We start from the raw sequence: 23,550 nt of genomic DNA, 5'->3' as shown, positions 1-23,550 counted from the left end.
TTGAACCAAAAAGAGGAACCTATATATGAAAGAAAAGAAAGAATGTAAAGAATGTCAGGAAAAGATGAATAACAAACAAGGAATTAATGGAAGAAGCCAAAGAAAATCCTTTTTTTCTGCAGGTTTCCCAAGAACTCCTCTTTCTCACCAGCTGGTCAGCAACCCCAGGAAGTCTAAGCAGGTTCAGGGTTTGCTGGTAACAAAAAAAACAGTGCCCGTGTCTTAAATAAGAAACCATGTTTATGTTTGGGCCGCATTGTGGAGAGTGTGGAGGGTCAAAAATGCTCAGAATAAAATCTGTGTGAACCTCCTGAACACCGGGTGCAAAACAAGTGCTCGACTGTACTGGTGATTTTGTGTGTGGGTGCTTCCGCAGGAAGCACTGTACTTTTTTCCTGACCATTGTTTACGGCCGTTTATTCTGATCGGCAACAATGGACGAAAATGGCATTTTGTTTTTTTAGGGGGGGATGTTGATTATAAAAGAAGTAGCAAGCTTGATGAAAGGCGAGAGGAGGAGGGGAATGAGCTGCTGGGATTTGATCACACCCTGAATAAAAGTCAGGGAGGGTCCACTTCCTGAACCCTTCAACAAATCACGCAGTGGGCACATGGTTTTGCCCTGTTAAATTACTGGTTTAAATTACTAGACATCAGGTGCAAACTCCTAAAGTTGCACCTAAGCAAAAATGGTATGAGATGATACTACACTCTAAAAATGGCTGGGTTCTTTTTGACCCATAATTGGTAAATATCGGACAGAACACGTGCTGGGTTAAAAATGACTCAATGTTGGATTGTTGTTATGCAACCATGGGGTATAATAATTTTTACAATTTTTAACCCAGCATGTGTTCTGTCCAATATAGAAAATTGTGCTAACGTCAGATTAGAGCGATCTTGACCACATGTGAACACATGCAAACGTTGACTATAGAAGAAGTCGTCATACAAAGTGGCTATTTGATTTTTGAGATAGTGCCTCTAGTGTTGAACAATGTGACAACCTACCCGCTCTCCCATGCATTCTAAAGTACATTAAATTAGGCAATATGTAAAATGAAAAGTATGAATATATGCACAAACCTACAGGCAGGATAAATACTTGTATATGAGAAATGGCTCTCTAGATATGGAGATTATAAAGATAACAGGTGCTACGATGTGATGACCGTGGAGTCTGTTTTAAGGTCTTAATGCTCTTTACTTTCTATTAGACGTTAACCGTAGCGTCTTTCTCTTCTTTCTGAACAAAGATGTTTGTAATATGACCAAATGCCGCGTTAAACTACACCGCTCCAGCTGCGCACAAGTCACTGATATAAACGCAAGTTTTGTCTTAGCTTGCTTAAAGTTCAGAAAACTATACAACTATTAGCATTATGTGTGAACAGTGCTTTATTTGGCGACGCAGCTCCTTGCGCGCTCCTTTGAGAGACACGTGCATGAGCACAGAGAGAGCAAGCGAACGAGCGAAAGAGACCTGCGGAGGATTCACTGGTGCTTATTATGAAATAACAACTTGTTAATTTGTTATGAGTGGATTATTTTTCATGTTTCCCCATCACAACAAGCGGGAGTGCAGAGTTAGCTACGCCCACTTATTTACATTTCACGGAATGCACAGAATAGAAATTACGTAATTTTATTTCACGGTAACAGAATATACCGTCATACTGCCCAGCCCTACGTGTGTCATGTATGGTTATATAAAAAATATGTATTTATGTATTTTATATATATATATATATAAATTATATTAGGCCAAGAAATATCTTGGAAAATGCTTGTGAAAGTAAGCTATTTCAATTCTGTCATCATTCATCATTTTTAGGAAGATACTGAATTAAGATGGTGGCCACGGGTTTGAAGCCCATCCATCATTAGTGGAAGGTTTCACAATGGTATGCAAGACAATCAATGGTTCTCTTGTGTCTTGTAATTGCATTTTTCTTCATGACGCAACTGATAACTAGTCATAAGACTAAAGAGAACCAATGATCATCTTAAGTACCCACGTAGAGCCGACATGCTACCATTTCAGATCAAACACTACTAACATTGTTGTTTACATTCAAATGTGACTTATTTACATAAGCTTACATTACAAATATGATCCCTCAAAAACGTATTGTTTCGCTATAAATGACATGTATCAAAAAGTAATGCACTGTAAAAATGCAGCATTTTTGTCAAATGAACATATATTATGTTAAAAAACAGGTTAGGTTAAAAATAGTAGGTTGAAGTGACTTGTAAAACCAAGTTCTTTTAACTTCATGCTGCATTTTTTTTACAGTGTGGGCTAATTTTCTTCTCTTATCCAATCAACTTTGAGTAACATGTTTTATTTTGAAGGTCCCTCTTTATTAAAAAAATAAAGTGATAACAAATAAACATCTTGCTGACTAGTGGTAGCAAACTGAGGAACTGAGGCTATGTTTTTTGCTACGTTTACGCCTTTCATTTACACTACACCTCAGTTTTCGACCCTCATAAACGGATTCGTTCGCAAACGCTGCAGACCCTGAGAACTCAAGACGTTGCGCTGCAGTGTAAATGAACAATGACAGAGTCTTATGTAAACGAACAGCTGATGTTAATATGACAGCGCATCATTTTAAAAGTACAAATTATTTTTATTCAGGTAAATGAAGGTTTGCAACGGAGGTTTTGCCAAAAATAGTAATCTGATATAGCGTTTATAATAGCTGGTTGGTAGATGTTTGTTTTAACATGTATCCTTATAGATAATGACTGTTTTATATTTATGTATTTATATTTAAGTATTGTTAGATTTGAATATTGTTGTAATGTTGTTGTTGTTTTGTTTAAATTTAGTTAGCTTATTAAGAAAGATAGACTGTAATTTCATTTAATTTGTCTCTTAATTTTAATCGATGTTTTGTTGATAAGTTTTGTGAATATAAATTAAAAACAATAAAATCAACGTCATATTAATATTTAATGCTCGTTTAGCCGATTGCGCTTTTTGCTATTTCTGTGTTGCTAGCGGAGGACGTGCACGGACCTCGCATACCTTTAAAAATTAACGTCATATTAATTTTTATTCATTAGTTGCACACTGAACAGCGAGAGGTAAGGGAAGATAAGTATCTGCTGAATTTGCTGAAATTTATTTTAGCTTCAAGTTCGCTACTGTTTAGTACTGTTCACATGAATGCTTCCTTTTTAAATCATAAACACCTTTCTGTTTGGTTCACATCAACATCAACAATCATATTAATACGTTGTTGTAGGAGGAGCTGAAGACTTTCCCAAACACATTTTTATAGGTTCAAAAATAGTGTCTGTTCTAGTTGCCGGCAAAGGATCCAGGTATGAATTTTTGTCAATATCGCACACCCCTAGGCCGCATAAATGCGCAAAGGTAAGCTATTATTAGAGTAATAAGTTATTTTACACTTTTATGCGCATGCCCAGTTACGTGATTGGTCATGTTTCATGCGTTTATGGTCGTGTATAGTGTGGATGAAGATTCTTTTTAAAATGCCAGTATAAACGGGAATTGTTTTTATTTAAAAATGCCGTTTTAAAATGCAAATGCTCAAATGTAAACAAGGCCTGAGACAAATTTCCAATGAATAAAACCATGATCATAATTATATGAAATATTTTTCCAAAAAGGTAGTTGTGAGATAAAGGGTCTGTTTAGGGCTAAGTCATGCCAAAGGCTCATTTAATAAGGGAAAGTTGTGTCACTCGACCATTTTTCCCAGCTGAGTCATATACACAAGTTAAAAGTTTCCCAGCTTACCTCACTTCCCGTATTCCCAATATCCTATTCAAACTGTGATGCACTACTGTACTGATGCCTTGTTCTTAACTGTGTGTGTGACCATGTGAATACCGAATTCAAGTAGATATTTACCAATCCCTGCCATGTACTGTCATATGCATCAAAAAGAAAAAAACATGTGCACATACCAACACAGGCACATAAATGACTCCATCAACATGTTTGTTCATACAATGACACACATTCAAAGACATTAAGTTCACATTTATTTCTTCAGTGCAGATATACCAGAATATAAATATACTGTCAACAATTATTTTCTAAAACATGACATTATTACAAAATGTGTGGTACACTACACCAGTACCTCAGCTACAACCATACAACACACCAGACAGTTTGTAGAATCGCTAAAATAAAAACGCATAGAAGCCGAACAAATATTCTTTCAGCCCAGCAACTTCAGTGTTAATCACAGACAGTTTTCATACTCGCATAAAAAAAACTATTTGGGACATTTTAAAAGTTAAAGTAAAAAGAAAAACAATTCACTCCAGTTGATCAAATCATTGTCACTTGCAAGGGAGAGATCATGAGCGATCCATTAACCATTAATCAAGAGCCAGGCTCAGTAATTTAACAGACCATGCATGAATAAATTCAACACAAACACCTAATACAATCAAGTAGAGGTTGTGAAAGGGTGTGTATGTGTCCGAGAACGAACACGCAACGTTTCAGCCCAGACTTCCATTTTCTACGACGGCAGGGGACCGGTTGGGTCCGGCATCCAAATATGGCACAGCGGAGAGCGAAGCATCATGGGAGATTAACTCCCTTGAGGGCACTAGGCCTTGACTTTGGCTTCTAGAACATAGTAAGTTTCCCACAGGAAAAAAAACCGCTTTGGCATCAAAGAGAGAACAAAAAACATACAAAAAGCTCTGTGGCATCAATGTTGTACAAATGAAATAAAACTGAAACCTTTACCCTACTGTTAACCATGACGTACCATCGATTATGACGCAAAACATACAACGTACGATCTCATGATCCATTTCTATTATAAAAAAAACGTCACACTTCCATCCTTAGTTAATAAACATCAACATATAAATCCACTTGCTACATCCTTCAAATACAAAAAAATATTCAGAAATAGGGATGCTTAACGATTAATCGCGATTAGTCCATAGCAGAACAAAAGTTTTTGTTTACATCATATATGTGTGTGAACTGTGTATAACAATTATGTATATATAAATATGCACACATGCATGTATAATTTTAAGAAAAAAATATATTTATAAATTAGGTATTTATATTTATATAATATAAATTATACATAAATATACAAATGTATATACACATGTAAACATGTGTATGCATTTATTTATACAAATTTATTATATACAGTTCACACACATATATCATGTAAACAAAAACTTTTATTCTGCTATAGATTAATCGCGATTAATCGTTAAGCATCCCTATACAGAAACGACTTCAAAAGACAATATCTACAGCAACAATGCACAGATAAGCATGCTTCAAGAGCTCGGTTTTCTTATCAATTTAAGCAGAAAAAACAACTACAATTTCATTTCTAATCTTTATAGAAAGATTAATTAAATAAAAGTCTTTCAAAATTTCCACCAATCTACAAATTTATAATGGGGATAATTAAATTAAAAAAATATTTAATTCTATACATATAATACAGGGATGATAGGCGAGATTCTGTTTTATTTAAAAAAAAAAATGTTATTGTAATGGGTCATTAGAGAATTTAGTGATTTTTGCTGTGCTTTAGCTTTTACGTAATTTAAAAATACAAAACCTTGCATCTTTAAAGATGTAGCGGAGGATTGCAATTGCGCAACACTCCTGATTGACAACTAGGAGGACCAATAGTCTTGATGATCCACCCAGAAAAAGAAAATCCTTCGCAATACCTTTAAATTCATCCCATTTAAAGCACCAGCACTAGAGCCAAACACATGCAGACAAAAATTTTGTATGTCATAAATATTGTTAAAATTTCGAACTACGAAAAATGCGCTGTGTAACCCCTGCATTCGATTCTATTCGGTTGTACTCCATCTAGCTGTTGAACAAAAAATCAGTCTTATTTCAAAGAAACATGTTCGATCGAGGTCAGATGGAACCAAAACCGGACTAGCCCTTTAAACAATTCACTGACTATTTTGGAAATACATTGTAGAGATTTGCACATCCCCTTTTTTGGAAGTGACCATCAAAATCATGGAGATTTTAATGTAATCTCAAGGATAAAGCAAATGAGAGGAACATTTATGCTTCAAGTAGTCTTGGGTGAGTCCAGAGCCCATTCGCTTTAGAACAGACATGCACCGTTGGATGGATAAACAGCTAAACGGTAAAATGAATTCTTTCAGATCTGGTTCAAAAACAGTCCAGAGGCCATCAGATTAAAATCTATACTTTAGCACACAGCTGGGACACTTAAAGAAAAAGCCCTTTTTCTATTGTGTGCGATATGTTTTCTCTTTAGTATTGCACAGTGCCCTGCCACGAAATGGCAGCTCATGAGCAGTTTCGACAATTGACACGTCACTTATCAAAGGCTTGACCTATCGCTTCGTAAGACACAAAGACAAGTGATGTGACATAAAAATAGATCATTTTCTGGTAGTCAAACTACTAAATTAGAGCTTCATTCGCATGGCGTCTTACAAAACACTATTTTGGGGATTTATTACACACCCCTCTTCAATGAAAAATGCTCTTTGAAGAGACAGTAAAGGTCATGAATACCATTACATTAAATACAGAGAAATGCATTTTCAATTTTATGATTCTCGTATACATTTAAAATAAAAAAAAGAAATGTGACTTTGGTCAGCTATAAGAACAAAGCTATCTGCATAAGAAAACGATATTTAACAGTACCATCCATATAAGTCAATACACAATCACAGTCAAAAAAAAAAAAAAATGTAAATTTTCTTGGCACCTCCACATACGAGTTATACAGATTGTGTGTACAAGTCTTCATTAAGTGTGTCATAAATAATACAGCGCAATAAATGTTCCGTTTTTTGCAAAGCTGTCTTTAAAAATATGTATGCACATGCAAGAAACGTTTGACCTCTGCGAAATCTGACACCGTTTTAGTAGCTTCCATCCTGACCTTTGATCTACACATTAATTGTCCAACTTCAGGAATACAGGCTTTCCTCCGCAGGGTTCTTCAACGACTTTTAACATTGCAGAGCTGAGCATCTTAAGGATAAACAGACGCAGTGAACATCTGTAAGGGTCACGTGGCTGATGTGATATTTAAAATTAGATCTTCTTGATGCATTTAAACAGATCCACTGAAACTCCCAAGCATGGCCAGATATTTTCACAGGAGTGATGTTTCAGGGCAGAGGTCATGTCAGAAAGTCATTCCGTTTAGAAGGCATAACAATCAAACTGAGATCCAAGTTAAATCTCCCACAATCCTCTGTGGAATTAAATGGATCTTGAGAGGTTAATGCTTGGGATGAGGAGACCTAGCATCATTCAGCAAGAAAGTTCATCTGCAGGAGAATCAAATGATAGTAAGATGCCAGTCAGAATACGCCATCTGTTTGCTGCTGTATTAAAGTGTATTAAAGGATGATGACCTTTGACCAACGGTGTGGTTATGTCATACCTCCGTGGCATTAAACGACGGCTAGAAGGTAGAATGCTGTAATTTGGGGAAAATGCTTTAAAAAAAATTGTAATTCTGAATGCTGAAGTCAGAACTCTTAGCTGGTCCTGAGACAAAAATCACAGCAGATCTAACAAACACATTCCTCCGCTGGGAGCAGGGTCATGGTTTGATTATCCTCGGAAATTATGTGGAAAGGAATTGGGAATTACTAGTGTAAAAATAAATAAAATATCTGAAACCAAGGAATCAGATTATATTTTCAGTCTAGAAGAATATTTTTAACATCTTGCAAATACTATTGGATCAGTCTAGCAAGACTCGTTCTTTATATTTGCATTGTAAAAGCTAGTGCTGTGATAAGAAACACAAGCTATTCATTCCCACAGTACTGACCACATGAGCATAACTAAAAGTCAACAGTCCACAAAGGCTGATAAAATCACCACAGTCTACAGATCAGCTAGATAATGCGTTGAGTTATGAGTTGGTCTTTATGCAAAACAGTTGACTTAAATTTCACTACATTTTTTGCATAATCTAAAAATTTTCTAAATCACAGTTCTGCCTCAAAATTAGATTTTTCTTACTTCCTCATGACAAATATCAAAACAATTCCTAACAACTCATTCCCTCTAAACACCAAATATCTGTAACAATGAGAGCCACCAACTTTCACAAAACCGTCTGCTTCATCTCCAGTTACCAAGGTCAGGGGTCGACTTCTCCCTCTAGTCTTATCCTGCAACTATACGTACAGGCAAACCGACCTTTAAGGTGTTGCCTCATTCAAAACGCCCTGACAAACTGGGACGGCGCACGGATGCCGATACCAATCTTTAGTATCTATTTTAACTTGACAAAACACTTGCCCTTAATGCTAAATCACTAGCCAAGAGAAGGAACTACACATGGCAGGCAGGGCGTTGAGGGGCCTGTGGATCTCCAATAGGCTTCTTGGTGTCTGTACGTTGCAGACAAAGTAGGCAAAGTCGCTTGAGGCCTTTGCGGAAGGCTCTGTTGGACAGGCTGTAAATGAGGCAGTTGCAAAAACTATTGCTTATGGCCAGCCATGTGGTCAGGAACGAGGCAATGGCATGGTGGTATATCCCAGCACTCTCCAATAAAAAGTATATGATGTAGGGTAGCCAAAGCAAATAGAACACGCTGGTGATACGGAAGAGCACGGTTGCGTAGCGTCTGTCCGTACAGGCTTGCTCACCCGTCTCAGGCTCATGTGGACCAAAGCGAGCTCTCCGCTCACTGATTTGCCGAGTGTGTTGCCGACAGATGCGAAAAATATGAGCGTATGTGAAACAAACGGTTAACGCGGCAGGTGCGTACAGGGCTGCGACAATAAAGGCGGTAAACAGGGGCTGAGTGGTCCAGGAGGAGCACCACTTAAACACATCACCATGATATCCCGGTTTGCCCCAATCAAAAAAAGACGGCAGAAAGATAAGCGCAGAGTATACCCAAATCAGGGTAATACAGGTGCGAAGTCGGCAAGGTGTAACCAGAGCTGTGTAGGAAAGAGGTCGGGTGATGGCGACGTAACGGTCGACGCTAACGCATGCCAATGAGGCCATGGAGACGCTCTTCAAAACGCAGACCATGTAACTGAAGACCTTGCAGGTGAGTTCCTCGTTCAAACCCTCCAGGTGGTACAGGAGGGACAGTGAAGGGATGAGACAGCTGACCCCGACCAACAAGTCTGCATACGCCATCGTCTGTATAAAGGAGCTAGTCGTATGGTGGCTGAGCAGAGGGGCACAATGGAACACAAAAATAACCACCAGGTTCCCAGAAATGATGAGCACTGTCAATAGCAGAATAACAGTTACTTCCAGCAGGCAGGTGTTAAAGATCTCGGAGTAGCCAATGTTCAGAAGGCAGAAGGGTTCTGTGCTTTGGTTCAGCTCAGTTCCGTTCATTTTGTTCAGGGTGCGCTTGGGTGCACAAATAGGGTGCTAGTTCCTTGAGGGCCTAGCTCAGCAAACACGGCTGCCCCAACAGATACGAGGGATGTGCCCATGCCGGGTGCCTGCCATATCAGCAGCAACATGAGCCGCTGGTCCAGAAAAATCCTTTGAATAAATCATATACATGCGACGACGGTATCCTGCGGAGAGTCACTTACTGAGTGTGACACACTGGATCATACAGTGACTGCTGTGGGAGCAGGTAGTGGGTCAAGCTTAAACTCTGGATGAAGCGCCAGTACTACAGGACGTACACTCACCTCCTCCTCTATCAGTCTCACCTTACTGGGGAGACGCAAAGCTGTGTCTGAGAAGGGCAGGCAGTTGGCGGCACATGAAAAAAGAAAAGGAAATGGAGTCCCAGTGCGGAGTAACAGTTAGTAGTCCCGAATAATCACAGCAGGGGAGAATCCTCAAAATATCAGTCAAGTTGATTATCCCTATAAATTTCCAAGAGGTCAAATTCCAGAGTCTGATATCTTTGCGGCAACTTCATTCGTCGGTCGGACAAAAAGTAGGGAATCTCCTCAGCACGTGCCGGGTTCTCGGCTCCCTCACATCAGCACGGAGGAAGTGTGCATGATCGAGGATAAAGGAACAGCCAGTGGTGATTGGCATTTCAAACAGAGAAGGGAGTTCTCCGGAGAGGAGCTACCGTCTGGAATGTAAATGAGGAATAGAGTGGTGTGATGCAGAAAGCAGCCTCTCTCTCTCTCCCTCTCTCGTCTGTGGCACTGATGCATCTGTGTTCCCTCCCTCCTTCCCTCTGCTGCAGCAGGAGCAGTCAAACTCCTCCCATCCTCGACTTGAGCAAGTGAGGGAATGTAGAAGCATGGGCAGAGAGAGGCATCCCCTTCTACTTACCGTACAATCCATACACTCGTCGCTCAGAAAAATGATTTGCATTTTTACAGGCTTCCTCAACTAAACAAACACTTAATTCCCTTTCATATATAAACCCCATGTTGCTCTCTGTTTGCACTTGCCTTTCTCTCCATCGCAATTTCAGCACCGCATCCCTCCCACTCACTCCCTCCCGCTCACATGCGGACACGTGCAGAATCAGCGGGAGGTCAGCATGTTATGCTTGCGATTTTCAAAGTCCCAGAAATAAAATGAAAAACAAATGTGAACCAAATGAAACTTTTAATAACTTCATACTTTATGCAGGGGCAAAAATAGTGCATACAGCAGTGTAAATGCTAATAGTACAGCATGCGCAACCAAGAAACAGCCTTTTCTTGAAATAGCTACTATATTTGTACAATATTTTAAAAAGTTGTTGGTCCATAAAACATAGTGTAACTAGAGATGTATAGACGCAAAAACAGTGTATGCATGCCCTAAAGACAAACTCTATTTCAAACATAATGTCTGCCAAACAGAATACAAACAAGTATCCTAAAATAAATCCTAAATTGACTTTTGACTTATAATATAATTTAAGAACAAAACCCCAAAATAGTCCGTTAAAAATACACACTAAAAACAAGGAGGTCCTTTTGTAACAGCAGTTTGTCTGCCTGTTCATATTTTCGACATTTACAGTATTTTCTCATGAACTACATGAGACGTTGCCCTAAATAGCCTCATAGACTGAGCCCTATAGCACACGAAAATACTTTTTTAATATTATTAATTCCCAAACTTTATTAATAACAAAAACAAAACTGACGGTTTATGGCACTAACAGAAAATGCAAACACAAATATGGGTTACATTTTGACTGCAATAGACCTACATACTATTTATTTTGTACTAAATCAAATGTATATGTAATGCATAAATACATTTATTATTTGATAGCCTCATAACCATGCAGAGAGGTCAGATAATCTTTTTCTATCAATGTATCAACATTTACATTAAATTGAATCAAACAAGTATTGTTTCACGTGTACTAGGGTTACTGTGGTATATTGTGTACCAGCCTGGTTTATTGAATATACTAACATATAGTCTCCATTCGTTAGCACATTGTATTGTCGTGGTAAAACTAAATCACAAGACTCTTCAGTAAGAATCCACACACACAGTCCCCATTTTCACGCATCTCCTCAGCCTGAAACACGAGGGGCTAAAAATAGGGCCTACGGTAAGGTGGGGAGCAGTCGACATCGGGCTCATCCATCAGGAGGGGACAATGAATAGGTTAGAAAGAAATAAAGAAGGATGAAGGAGCTGAATGTATGTAAGATGGAGGTAGACGCAGAGATTTATTGAAAACCTAGAAAGATGTGGACTGCCGTATTCAATTTGACAGAGACAAAAACTAAGCTGTGAGGAACAGTTTGTTCAATGTCATACTGCTGTGTTCCTGCGTGTCTATCGCTCAAATGGCGAAACATTAAAAAATTCTTTCTACAAATTCCTTGCGGACAATTGAGTCCAGACAACAAGCTATAAAAAATTAAGGTCCAAACATAGGACCTATTCAACACAACACAAAATGTAATAATAAAATATACAACTGAGCCTACAATTCTTCAACCCATTCCCTTAAAAAAATCAGATTTTCATGATCCAGTCCATTTTTAGCATCAAAAGGCCTCAGACTGAAAACATTCACTGTCTGTCTGATAAATACTGTATGTAAAAATAGACAGCATTTTTTGATCTGAACTCTAATCTGATTGGCTTTGTAAGTCAGGGAAACAGGGTTTTATCACTGGTCCGACTGGAAATAAAGTCATGTTTGTTGCGTCGAAACTGGTTACATTTAACAATGAGGTCTTATTCATTTACTCATTCCCCACTAGCATTTTTTTTTAAGTTTCCACCCAGTGCCAGCATTTTTATGATTTTGACAAAAGTTTAATGCCTTTCAAAAAAATTGTCTTTAAATATATAAACATACAATATATCAAATGAAAGAACAGATCCTCTGCGTTAAAAAAAAACATGTCACCTTCATTTGTTCTCTTTTTATCACCTCTCAAATATGAGTAGGTTTCTTTAAAAATACCAAAAGCCAAAAAGCTGAGATAATTGCATTTTTGTGAAAGATTTTTGTTAGAGATCAGATTCAGAGCGATGACAAAACATACATGAAGTTCTTATTGTTTACCCTAAGGGGTTGCTTCTGGGTTTTATAAGTTGGGTAAGAGCACCACCTGGTGGATAATAGCGAAAAATTGGATTTCCGGAAAAAATTGTCATTGGCAGGAAAGCGTTTTCTCTTAATTGATGAGTTAAAGCAACACCAAAGATTTTTTTTACCTTAAAATAACGTTTCCAAAAAAGTTTCAGTAGTTCATCCACTCGAAACAGGGTAAACGGCACTTTCACATTCACTTTGCAGCCCTCAATCGGCCAAAACCGCACTAAAGAAGTTTCCATTTGGGTTTCTCTTGAAAAAAAAAAAGGTTCTTCACAGTGATGCAATAGAAGAACCTTTTTGGTTCCTTAAAGAACCATTTCTTTATGCATTTTTAATCTGAAGAACTTTTTTTACCTTAAAGAGCCTTTTCTGAAACAAAAAAGTTCTTGAGTCTTAAAGGTGCTTTAAAGAACCATTTAGACAGAAAAATCTTTATGGCATCGTGAAGCATCTTTATTTTTAAGAGTTTATGTGTAAAATTAACTGTGTTAAGCATGACAATGAGTTAATATTTACATTATTTTAAATGCATTTTGCTTGTTTGTTTATTTCTGTAAACCATTTCAGCATCTATGGTCATATTCATGGCGAGAACCAGTTAATCTAAACACAAGTTAGTCTATATAATGTAAGTTGGGGAATGACTAATGTATTTAGCAACTTCATTCAAAGTTTTTCTTTTTTTGTTTGGTGACCTGGCTATATAGACTATTTTGCAAGATATAAACAACACTGGTCACGAAGCACCTCCTGTTTCAGTTTTTTAACAATGAAACAAAATATTAATATTAACTAATATTAGAACAAAATCCACCCAACAGAAAATTTTGAACAAAAGCAAAATAAAAACCGCACTAAAGAAGTTTCCAACCGTCGGGTCGCGGTCCTGTAGTGCAAGTGAAAACTACAAAACTTGCTTTACGCCAGACCTACAATCCAATCAGAGCCAGCTATGCTGCAGTATTTACGACAGTGGTAATTACGCTTCTAACCTATAGGGGGAGCAAAGAGCAAAAAATCTGTAGTGTTGCTTTAACTCATCAATTTCGGGGAAAGAGTTCAAATAAGTTGATTGTGCATTAAGTGCATTAGATCGGTGGTTCTCAAACTTTTTCAGTGTGCGGCCCCCCTTGTGTACGGTACATCCCTTTGTAGCCCCACCAAAGAAAATGTATAACATAAATATTACAAAACTTTAAATTTTGAATAAACAAAACATATAAAATGATTGAATATAGTGCTGTTGGTTAGTAGCCTTATTTTTTTTTTTTTAGATTTAATTATACAAAATTTATGATAAATTAATTTATTTTATAAAATGTCATTAAACCGGGGCCCCCTGAAACCTCTCAGGGCCCCCCAGGGTGTCATGGTTACAGGCCATAACAATATAAAAGTCTTATATACTGTAGCTGTAAATCACGACAACCTATCGTCAAAATTAGTCAGTGTCCATTCTGTTACCGTCAAACTCTGTTACCAAGGAAAAAGAGTGTTGTGACAGTTTGCAAAAGAGCTGTTTATATGCTGGGACATTACTGTAGTATAATCTAATCACAAGTACGTAAGTATGTGATTCTTGGCCAAAATAAGCTGCCATGTGAACGAGACCTTTTACTGTTTAGTCCAAGGTCTGTCTGTGTGAGACTGAGCCAGCCTGACTCAGCTGCTCGGTAAAAACACAGAGAGCACGTACTTATCCCATCCCAGAGTGAGGCGGCAGCTTTTACATCAGCAGTCAGCCAAACTCCCAGGCCCTGAGCTCTGGGCATCACTGCCGCAGCAGAGACCTGCAGAAATACTGCCATGTAGACCACCCACAGTCTTCCTCCACGAATCCATCTCAATCCCCTGTGTACAGACCATTCTGTGTGCCATTAACCCCATGGAGCAGTGATGCTATTTTTATACAGATGTTTACAATACCAATGCCGATACCAAGTATTGTGTTCTTCTACAGAACAGTTCAAAACTTTAGGTTATCATTTCTCCAAACCTGGGGTAGATATTTATTGAGGCGTTTAGAATGACTCAAACCACCGAAGACTAACTAACAGGCTGCCCTTTGTGTTAGCCGTTTGTTTTCTTTCACCACATGGGGTGGTGTGTGAGAAGCGTCTAGAGAAATCGGTGTGTGCATGTCTGACCTCTGTGTCTGTGTTTATGGACACGGGCACATCTGGTAATAGTATGCTGAAGAAATGCAGCCTGGCGGACGCACGGATGAGCACAGAGCAAACGATGGCTCCGTAAGCTGATGCTTGTTAGCATGTCAAATCGCAGACGGTCTAACACAATCCCATTAAGAAAATAAGGAGAGGCATGCAGATGATGAGCGAGTGGGGAACTGGGATCCCTGCCTGTTTGCTCTGCAGTAATGAATTGATTGGATTTTTAATGTCATATGATGCACAATTGGCTGTTTCTGCATTAAATGCTTGTAGCTTCAGGGGTCTTCTAACAAATGGGTGCCATTTGGGTTTCTCTTTAAAAAAAAAAAGGTTCTTCACAGTGATGCAATAAAAGAACCTTTTTGGTTCCTTAAAGAACCATTTCTTTATGCATTTTTAATCTGAAGAACTTTTTTTTACCTTAAAGAGCCTTTTCTGAAACAAAAAAGTTCTTGGGTCTTAAAGGTGCTTTAAAGAACCATTTAGACAGAAAAATCTTTATGGCATCGTGAAGCATCTTTATTTTTAAGAGTTTATGTGTAAAATTAACTGTGTTAAGCATGACAATGAGTTAATATTTACATTATTTTAAATGCATTTTGCTTTATTGTTTATTTCTGTAAACCATTTCAGCATCTATGGTCATATTCATGGCGAGAACCAGTTAATCTAAACACAAGTTAGTCTATATAATGTAAGTTGGGGAATGACTAATGTATTTAGCAACTTCATTCAAAGTTTTTCTTTTTTTGTTTGGTGACCTGGCTATATAGACTATTTTGCAAGATATAAACAACACGGGTCACGAAGCACCTCCTGTTTCAGTTTTTTAACAATGAAACAAAATATTAATATTAACTAATATTAGAACAAAATCCACCCAACAGAAAATTTTGAACAAAAGCAAAATAAATAAATAAATGAAATAAATGTGAACAAAAATCTTAAAAACAACAAGAAGTGCTTCTGGACCAGTGTTGTTTACATCTTGCTAAATGGTATATAAAGAAACACGAATAATTTGACGAAAACCAAAAAAGGGGACATTATTAGTCGATTTTAAAGGATTACTCCACTTTCCCGATAATTTACTCATCCCCATGTCATACAAAATATTAATGTCTGTCTTTGCTCAGATGAGAAGAAAATAAGTTTTTTTGAGGAAAACATTCCAGAATTGTTCTCATTTTAACAGACTTTATTGGACCCCAACCGTTCACAGTTTAAATGCAGTTTAAAATTGCAGTTTCAACGCAGCTTTAAAGGGCTCTAATGCGGCTTTCACATAGGACGCGGTGCGCGCTGCGTTATGAAACCCATTCATTTCAATGGCTTGCGCCGCCCAAGGGCGGTTTGTTGTTGCGTCGAGCAAAGCGCGGGCGCAGCGAGCACAGCTTGTGCTCACGCCGCGGTCAAAGTTCAAAATAGTTTAGCTCTGTGACGATTTCCCGCACGGCCAATAGAAACGGGGCGTCCAAACAAAATGGACGAAGAGCTTATACTCGGGTCTGGCCAGCAGAGCACAAGTGGCGAGCCCAGCACACCCCGCTTCCTATGTGAAAGCCGCATAAATGATACCAAATGAGGCATAAGGCTCTTACCTGGCAAACATTATCATTTTTGGCAAGAAAAATAAAAAATATGCAGTTTTAAACCACAACTTCTCATCTTGCACCAGCTGTGTGATGCGCCAGCGCAACCTCACGTTATTGCGTAAGCACGTCAAAAGGTCACGCGTTACATAGGTGAAACGAAAGGACCGTTTCACCTTTTGACGTGATGACGCATTACTTGAGAAGTTGTTTTTTTTTTTCTTGCCAAAAATGACAATCGTTTTGCAAGATAAGACCCTTATGCCTGGTTTGGGATCGTTTAGAGTCTTTTGAAGCTGCGTTGAAACTGCAATTTTTAACTGCATTTAAACTTTTAACTGTTGGGGTCCAAAAAAAGTCTATTAAATTGAGAAAAATCCTGAAATATTTTTCTTAAAAAACGTATTTTTTTCTCAGCTAAACAAAGAAAGACATCAACATTTTGGATGACATGGTGGTGAGTAAATTAATATTTCTTTCATTAAGAAAATGGAGATTTTTTGCACTTTATTCTTACAAGTATACACAATAATTAAAAATGACCAAAATAATACACAACCATGCATATCGCAATTGCACATTGCTATAGTTATTGCATACATTGTAAAAAGTGAAAGTTGTATCTACTTAAAACATTAATTGGTAGCACATAAAAATTAAATAAATAACTTAAATTTTCTCACTTTAAGTGAAAATTTGAAGTGAAAAACTTTCAAAAAATATTACTTCAATTGGTTACACCTAAACAATTTAAGATTCTTCTTAAATTTTTCAATTAAAGTGAGATAATCTGAGTTAAAATAACTTGATTGTTTAGGTGTTACCAATTGAAGTAATTTTTAAGTTAATCCAACGTTCACTTTTTACAGTCACAGCTTAGTATTTGCAAAATTGTCCAACTGGCATTTTATCAAGAAATGCATTTCATGCACTTTAGACAATACTGAGGCAGTTCACATCTATTCTGGGCTCTTATTGACTGCCTTTTCTTCAATATTCAGTCGAATACACGAAAAAATGATGAAAATAATATTTGTTGTCTACAAAATTAATTTCAGACATTTAAACATACACCTTGAGATTACAAGATTTGTAAGAGACTTGGAAACATTTCATTCAAGTGTTTGAAACTTTTGACCTGTAGTTTATTTGTATATTTCAAACTAGTGTTTTTCAGCTCCAAAACCCCTCTAAAACCAGCAAGACTAGTTTAATCAAGCTTGGAGACCAGCTTTGGCACATTTAAAATATATGCAAGGTTAACACTTATGATTTACATGTATGATTTTATTATCAACCAGTTGTGGTCCTTATATATCATACATTGTTATAAAGAACCTGCCTGTCGTCGTTCCCATGGCAACGCGTGTAAATAAATGAAGAGACACTTTTGATGAATGTATGGAAAAGGTGAAAGCGCTCAGTAAAACTAAATCAAACCTGTCACCACTAAGGCAATAGTGTTAAGACGTGTTCAGAATTTATGAGCCAGCCCTGGTGAAAATCAACACTCACCTTAATCCTGCCATTTGGCCCAAATATATCATAGGGAGGCCTTTCTCTGAAAACACTGGAAATTCTACATAAAATGTTTATTGGAAACGGAGACGGGCTGTTTCATCAAAGTCACTCTGTTGCTGAAGTTGCCGCAAGCATTGAACTATAGAGCAGCCGGCCGCTGCAACAACAACAACAACTCAAAAATAGACACGTGGGCCATTCAATGCTTCCATTGAATTATACACAATAGCAAAAGCCAGAAAGCATGACTATTCTTTGTACAACACTTTTACAACACAAATCACCATGGTTCTCAGGGCACAGTCATATAAACGCACATACATACACAACAAAACAATAAACACAACATTGTATACATGCACAGAATTTTCCCGATCTCACATCTGTCGTAACTAAACAAATGTTAGCATAAGCGATTCTTTCGAACTAGTTATAAGGATAAGAAAACTATCAATTTGTAATAAGGCAACGTAAGAACTGCGGCTAGCGTTTTAGCTTTCACTTAAACCCTGCGAGAACCCTGTCATAGTTTAATGTTCTACGAGACAGACGGTGAAAAGTGCAGGTCTGTGACAACTAGCTGAGTGGAAACAAGACCGTTTATTCAGGGTGTCACTATAAAGTCAGCCTGGTTATAGCCAGGTCTGGCTTATATAATCTCCTCTCATAACAGTGGAAGAAATGTAAAAATACTAAAAAATAACTACAGTGCACGTAAGACTTGTTATGCGTCAAAAATAATTTTTTACACATATGGAAAATTATGATTAGTTCACACAAATATCAAAATCATGTCATTATCAATTCACAATTATGTCTTATCAAACTCGTCTTTTTTCCTTGGATACAAAAGTTTTCAAAAATGTATTTGTGGCTTTTATATTTACATTTATGCATGTGGCAGACCCTTTTTTCAAAGCGACATACATTGCATTACAAAGTTAACAAGGTACAGCGTGGAAATAAGTATTTGACACATCAGAATTTTTATCATTAAGGGGGTTTCTAAGTGGGCTATTGACACAAAATTTCCACCAGATGTAGCCATCAAGCCAAATATTGAATTCATACAAAGAAATCCGAACATTTAAGTATACAAGTTGAGTCATAATAAATAAAGTAAAATGACACAGGGAATACGTATTGAACACACTTTATTTAATACTTTGTAGAAAAGCCTTTGTTGGTGATTACTGCTTCTAGACACCTCTTGTATGGAGAGACCAGTCGTCTGCATTGCTCAGGGGTGATTCTGGCCCATTCTTCCATACAAATAGTCTTTAAATCTTGAAGGTTCCTTGGGCCTCTTTAAGAACTTTGATCTTCAGTTCTCTCCATAGATTTTTCATGGGATTTAGGTTAGGTGATTGACTTGAAAATTCAAGCAACTTGATTTTCTTTCTTTGAAACCACTTCATTGTTTCCCTGGGCTTGTGATTGGGATCCTTGTCTTGCTGAAATGTCCACCCTCTTTTCATTTTCAGCTTTCTTTTGGATGGCAGTAGATTTTTATCCAGAATGTCCCGGTACATTTCTCCATTCATCCTGCCATCAATAATATGAAGTCTGCAAGTACCCCTTTCTGAAAAGCAGCCCCAACCATGATACTACCACCCTCAAACTTAACTGTTGGTATGGTGTTCTTGGGGTGGTGGGCCGTGCCATTTCTTCTCCAAACATGGTGTGTAGAATGACTGCCAAAAAGTTCAATTTTGCTTTCATCTGACCATACTATAGTCTCCCAAAAATCCACAGGGTTCTCCAAATGCTCTTTCGCAAACTTTAATCAAGCCTGAACATGCTTTTTGTTCAGCAATGGAGTCTTGTGGTGAGCGTGCATGGATGCCATGGTGGTTCAGTGCATTGCTTATAGTTTTCTTTGAAACAACAGTACCTGCTGATGCAAGTTCTACCCGAGTGGTTCTTTGCTCTAGGAGAGGCTCACAGGAACATTCAGCATCCTGGAAATGCGCCTATAACCACTCCCATCAAAATGCTTTTCAATGATAAGATTACGAAGATCTTGAGAGAGTTCTTTACTTTTACCCATCATGAAGTCTTTCCTGTGTTCCTCCTGGGTAATGAGAAGCCTTTATAGGCCATCGATTAGGACTTAAGCAGCTGATATCAATTTGTTCTGATAGGGGGCAGGGTTTCTCTCTCAATACTGACAGATTTCAGGTGATCTCTTGGCTTTCTATGCCATTTGTTCTCTTCATGTGTTCAATACTTATTCCCTGTATCATTTCACTTTAGTTATTATGACTCAACTTGTATACTTAAATGTTCTGATTTCTTTGTATGAATTCAATATTTGGCTTGATGTCTACATCTGGTGGAAATTTTGTGTCAATAGCCCACTTAGAAATCCCCTCACCGATAAAAATGCTGATGTGTCAAATACTTATTTTCCCCGCTGTATTTTTTATCAGTTTGTGTATTCCCTGGGTTCGAACCCATGACCTTATGAGTTGCTAACGCAATGCTCTACCAGTGAGCGACACAGGAACACAAGATTCACTTTTGAGTGATATTCAAGCTTTTTAAAACAAAAACAAAGCAAAAGTGGTCCATACACTGTTAGAAAAGATTAGTCAAAATATGTACCCTAGCTGGGGCAGTACCCCTTAAAAGGTCATAATATCTACCATTTGGTACAGATATACATTTGGTACCAATATGTACCTTTGAGATATTCATGTGTAGCTTTGATGTACTAATAAGCTCTCACTGATACCAATATGTACCTCTTAGGTACTAATAGGAACTCTTAAGGTGCAAAGCTGTACTTTGTGGAAGGGTACAACGAACCCCAGTTACAACTAGGGTGCATATTTTGACCATTTTATTCTGTCAGTGCACAATTGCTACCTATTCTGAAACCAAATGCTAGCTTTGTGCAAAAAAAAAACTGACTAAATTCAAGACGTTACTCACTGGTAATTGAGCTGCATTTAGATTGTTGTGTTGGTGATTTGTCAATGAATCATTCAGACTAGGGGTGTGCACGAATGGTCCATTTTTATCTGCAATAATAATTTAGTTTATTTGTTTGTTCGTTCAAAAGACACACGTCACATTTGTAATACTTAATACTTGCCGTTAAAAACTACTGTCAGGATTTATTAAAAAAGACATGCAGTGAAAAATAAGTGCTGAAAGGCATGGACTACAATCTAAAAATGCCTGGGATTTTTTTTACCCATTTTGGGTATTGGACAAAACACATGCTGGGTTAAAAACTACTCAATGCTCGGTTAAAAATGACGCAATGTTGGGTTGTTGTTATGCAAACATGGGTTATAATAACCCAACAGTTGGGTTAAAACAACCCAGCATTGGTTCAATTTTAACCCAGCGGTGTATTGTGTCCAATGTTTACCCAAAATGGGTCAAAAATAACCCAGACATTTTTAGAGTGTAGTTATTTTTGGGACTTAACTTATCACATGTACATTTGTTTGTAGTTTCACTTATTATGATTATGTAATTGAATCACACAGCTTACTAAGGTTTGCGCTCGTCCATTTACTGGTATTTTCTCCAACAAATAACACACACAAAGCATGTCTTAAATTGCATTAGTCAATTATAGTAATAAAATGTTTTGTTTGTGTTATTTAAGTTGAGCCTTGTCAGTAAATCACCCGCAGAAATTCCCACTCCCATTTGTACTTTTTTGGAATTGTGCTCTCATGCCAATTTGCCATGTTCAGTAAATCGGGCCTCTTATAGTGTTTTTTTTGTCCTTTTAATAGCTTGACCCTTCAGTTCCCATTCACTGTAACTATATGAAACAAGCACAAAACATCTCATATAGGAGCAAGAAAGTCATACAGTTCCAACTCCTTATTTAAAAATTATTAAAATCCAAAGTCTGGCTAAAGGAAAATGTTTTCTGTAATTATACTAAATTAAGTATTCATTTATTTTTTAGGATGGTTACGAACTCTTCAATTTTAAGTTTAAGTCCTCTGCACATAATCGATACCAAACTTTTGGAGTCTACTAGAAGGAGAAAACCTCAGACTGTCTTGCTTCATAAGACTCATATACACAAAGACATCTTTGAGAATTTCCAGTATTGGTTCAGCTCCATGTATTGCAAACAACTGGCAAACATCTGCTCTTGTCAAAAACAATTCTTGGTAAACATAAATGACAAGCAAAAGTCAGTCTACCCAAAATAGCCAAATAGGCAAATATTGGGCTCTGGAAATGTTTTAATGTTTATTATTATATTTACTGTAATGCTATGCTGTTTTCCATCTTTTCTCTGTTTTCCAGCAAAATCTAATTTTGGCATTGTCTGAACATTAAAAGCCAACAATAAAAGTATATGTTAACAAAGCTAAAATCCATGTACAGAAATAAATCTCATTTTGTGTCAACATGTTATGTCGCACTATTTGTGCAATGTTGCCAGTGTACATTAATACATTAATGTACACATACATATAGTGAACTATATAAGAATTACTATGTACAGAGTGAATGAACGTATAAGCAGTTTTGTGTGGAGTGCAGTGCCACAACAATGTCAAGACAGACGTAAAATGTTCAGTTTTCTATTTATTTCAACTGGAAGCTACACTATAATAAGTTATATAGGTGGATTAACTCGAAAAATTACTTCAATTGGTAACCCCTAAAAATTTTTTTTTCAACTTTAATTTTCTCACTTTAATTGAACATTTTAAAATAAAAAAGCTTAAATTTTTGTACATTTTTAAATTTTCACTTAAAGGTGCAGTGTGTAAATTTAAGCGGCATCTAGTGATGAGGTTGCAAATTGCAACCAACAGCTTAGTCCACTGCTCACTCCTTGCTTTTGAAACACATAGAGAAGCTGCAACTGAACAAACATGTCATGGTCGGATACAACTTAGTAAAAAAAATTGTCCGTTAAGGGCTTCTGTAGAAAAATGGTGGCACAAAATGATGACTTCCATGTAAGGGGACCCTCTTTGTATGTAGATAAAAAGGTTCTAAGATGATAAACACATAACGGTTCATTATGAAAGGTCTTTATACACCACTGATAATATAGTTTTGTATATTATTTTGCATTTCTGTCAAGAGATCCTTCTAAAAATTACACACTGCACCTTTAAAGTAAGTGTTATGAATAGAAGTCATTTTTTAAGTACATCCAACTTTCAATTTTTACAGTGTATTCAGTTATATTAAAAACTGTCTCAGCATTGAACTTGTTTATATGATTACAATAGCAACTCGTACACTGGATATTAACTACAAACAGATATGATTTCATCACTTGCGAAACTTCAGAAAATCAGGCAAAAAAATCTGATTTTAAACTCAATTTGTGTGCAGTATAAACAAAGCCATGAGACATCAGGACTTGATCTGTAAAGATACAAAAGTGGCTTCATTTCAAAAGTCACCCAAGATTGAAAGACAGACTTATGCATTCAGAAGCTGCTCAGTGTGGACATTATCTGAACCATCCCACACAAAGCCGGTGTGTGTAGATCAGGTTTATTTGGATTTTGCTGTGTGTGAGAGCAATCGGGGGGAGCGAGGAACATCTTGAAGCCACCTGGGACCTTTGCGCTGCGGGATGTTTGCTTTACATAGTGACAGCTGACATGTCCGTGCCCAATGAAATCATTGTGAGCATGCAGCCAAACTAACAAATAAACTGAGAGGATGCCTCTGCTCTTTAAGCTATGAAAATCTAAAGATGTTCACTGAACACCCTGCACAGCGTAAGAAATT

At 37.2% G+C, this 23,550-nt stretch overlaps 2 protein-coding genes across 5 annotated transcripts in view; both read right to left on the bottom strand.

Annotated features, from left to right (window-relative positions):
• Nucleotides 1-23,550, bottom strand: part of rabgap1 (RAB GTPase activating protein 1) — a 120,008-nt gene that overhangs the window by 37,814 nt on the left and 58,644 nt on the right. The window lies entirely within an intron of this gene.
• LOC129447331 (probable G-protein coupled receptor 21) lies at nt 4,009-10,992 on the bottom strand. Its single transcript, XM_055209020.2, has one exon. The coding sequence runs from the start codon at nt 9,374-9,376 to the stop codon at nt 8,348-8,350; it is 1,029 nt and encodes a 342-aa protein (XP_055064995.2). The 5' UTR covers nt 9,377-10,992; the 3' UTR covers nt 4,009-8,347.

Source organism: Misgurnus anguillicaudatus, chromosome 12 (genome assembly GCF_027580225.2).
Source record: "Misgurnus anguillicaudatus chromosome 12, ASM2758022v2, whole genome shotgun sequence".
In the NCBI taxonomy this organism is placed as follows: domain Eukaryota; kingdom Metazoa; phylum Chordata; class Actinopteri; order Cypriniformes; family Cobitidae; genus Misgurnus; species Misgurnus anguillicaudatus.
Note: the sequence above shows the minus strand (reverse complement) of the source record. Positions and strands in the feature narration are given on the sequence as shown.

Bases quoted from the DNA above. Each gene is read 5' to 3' on its own strand.
- LOC129447331 (XM_055209020.2), bottom strand. From the start codon at position 9,376: ATGAACGGAACTGAGCTGAACCAAAGCACAGAACCCTTCTGCCTTCTG.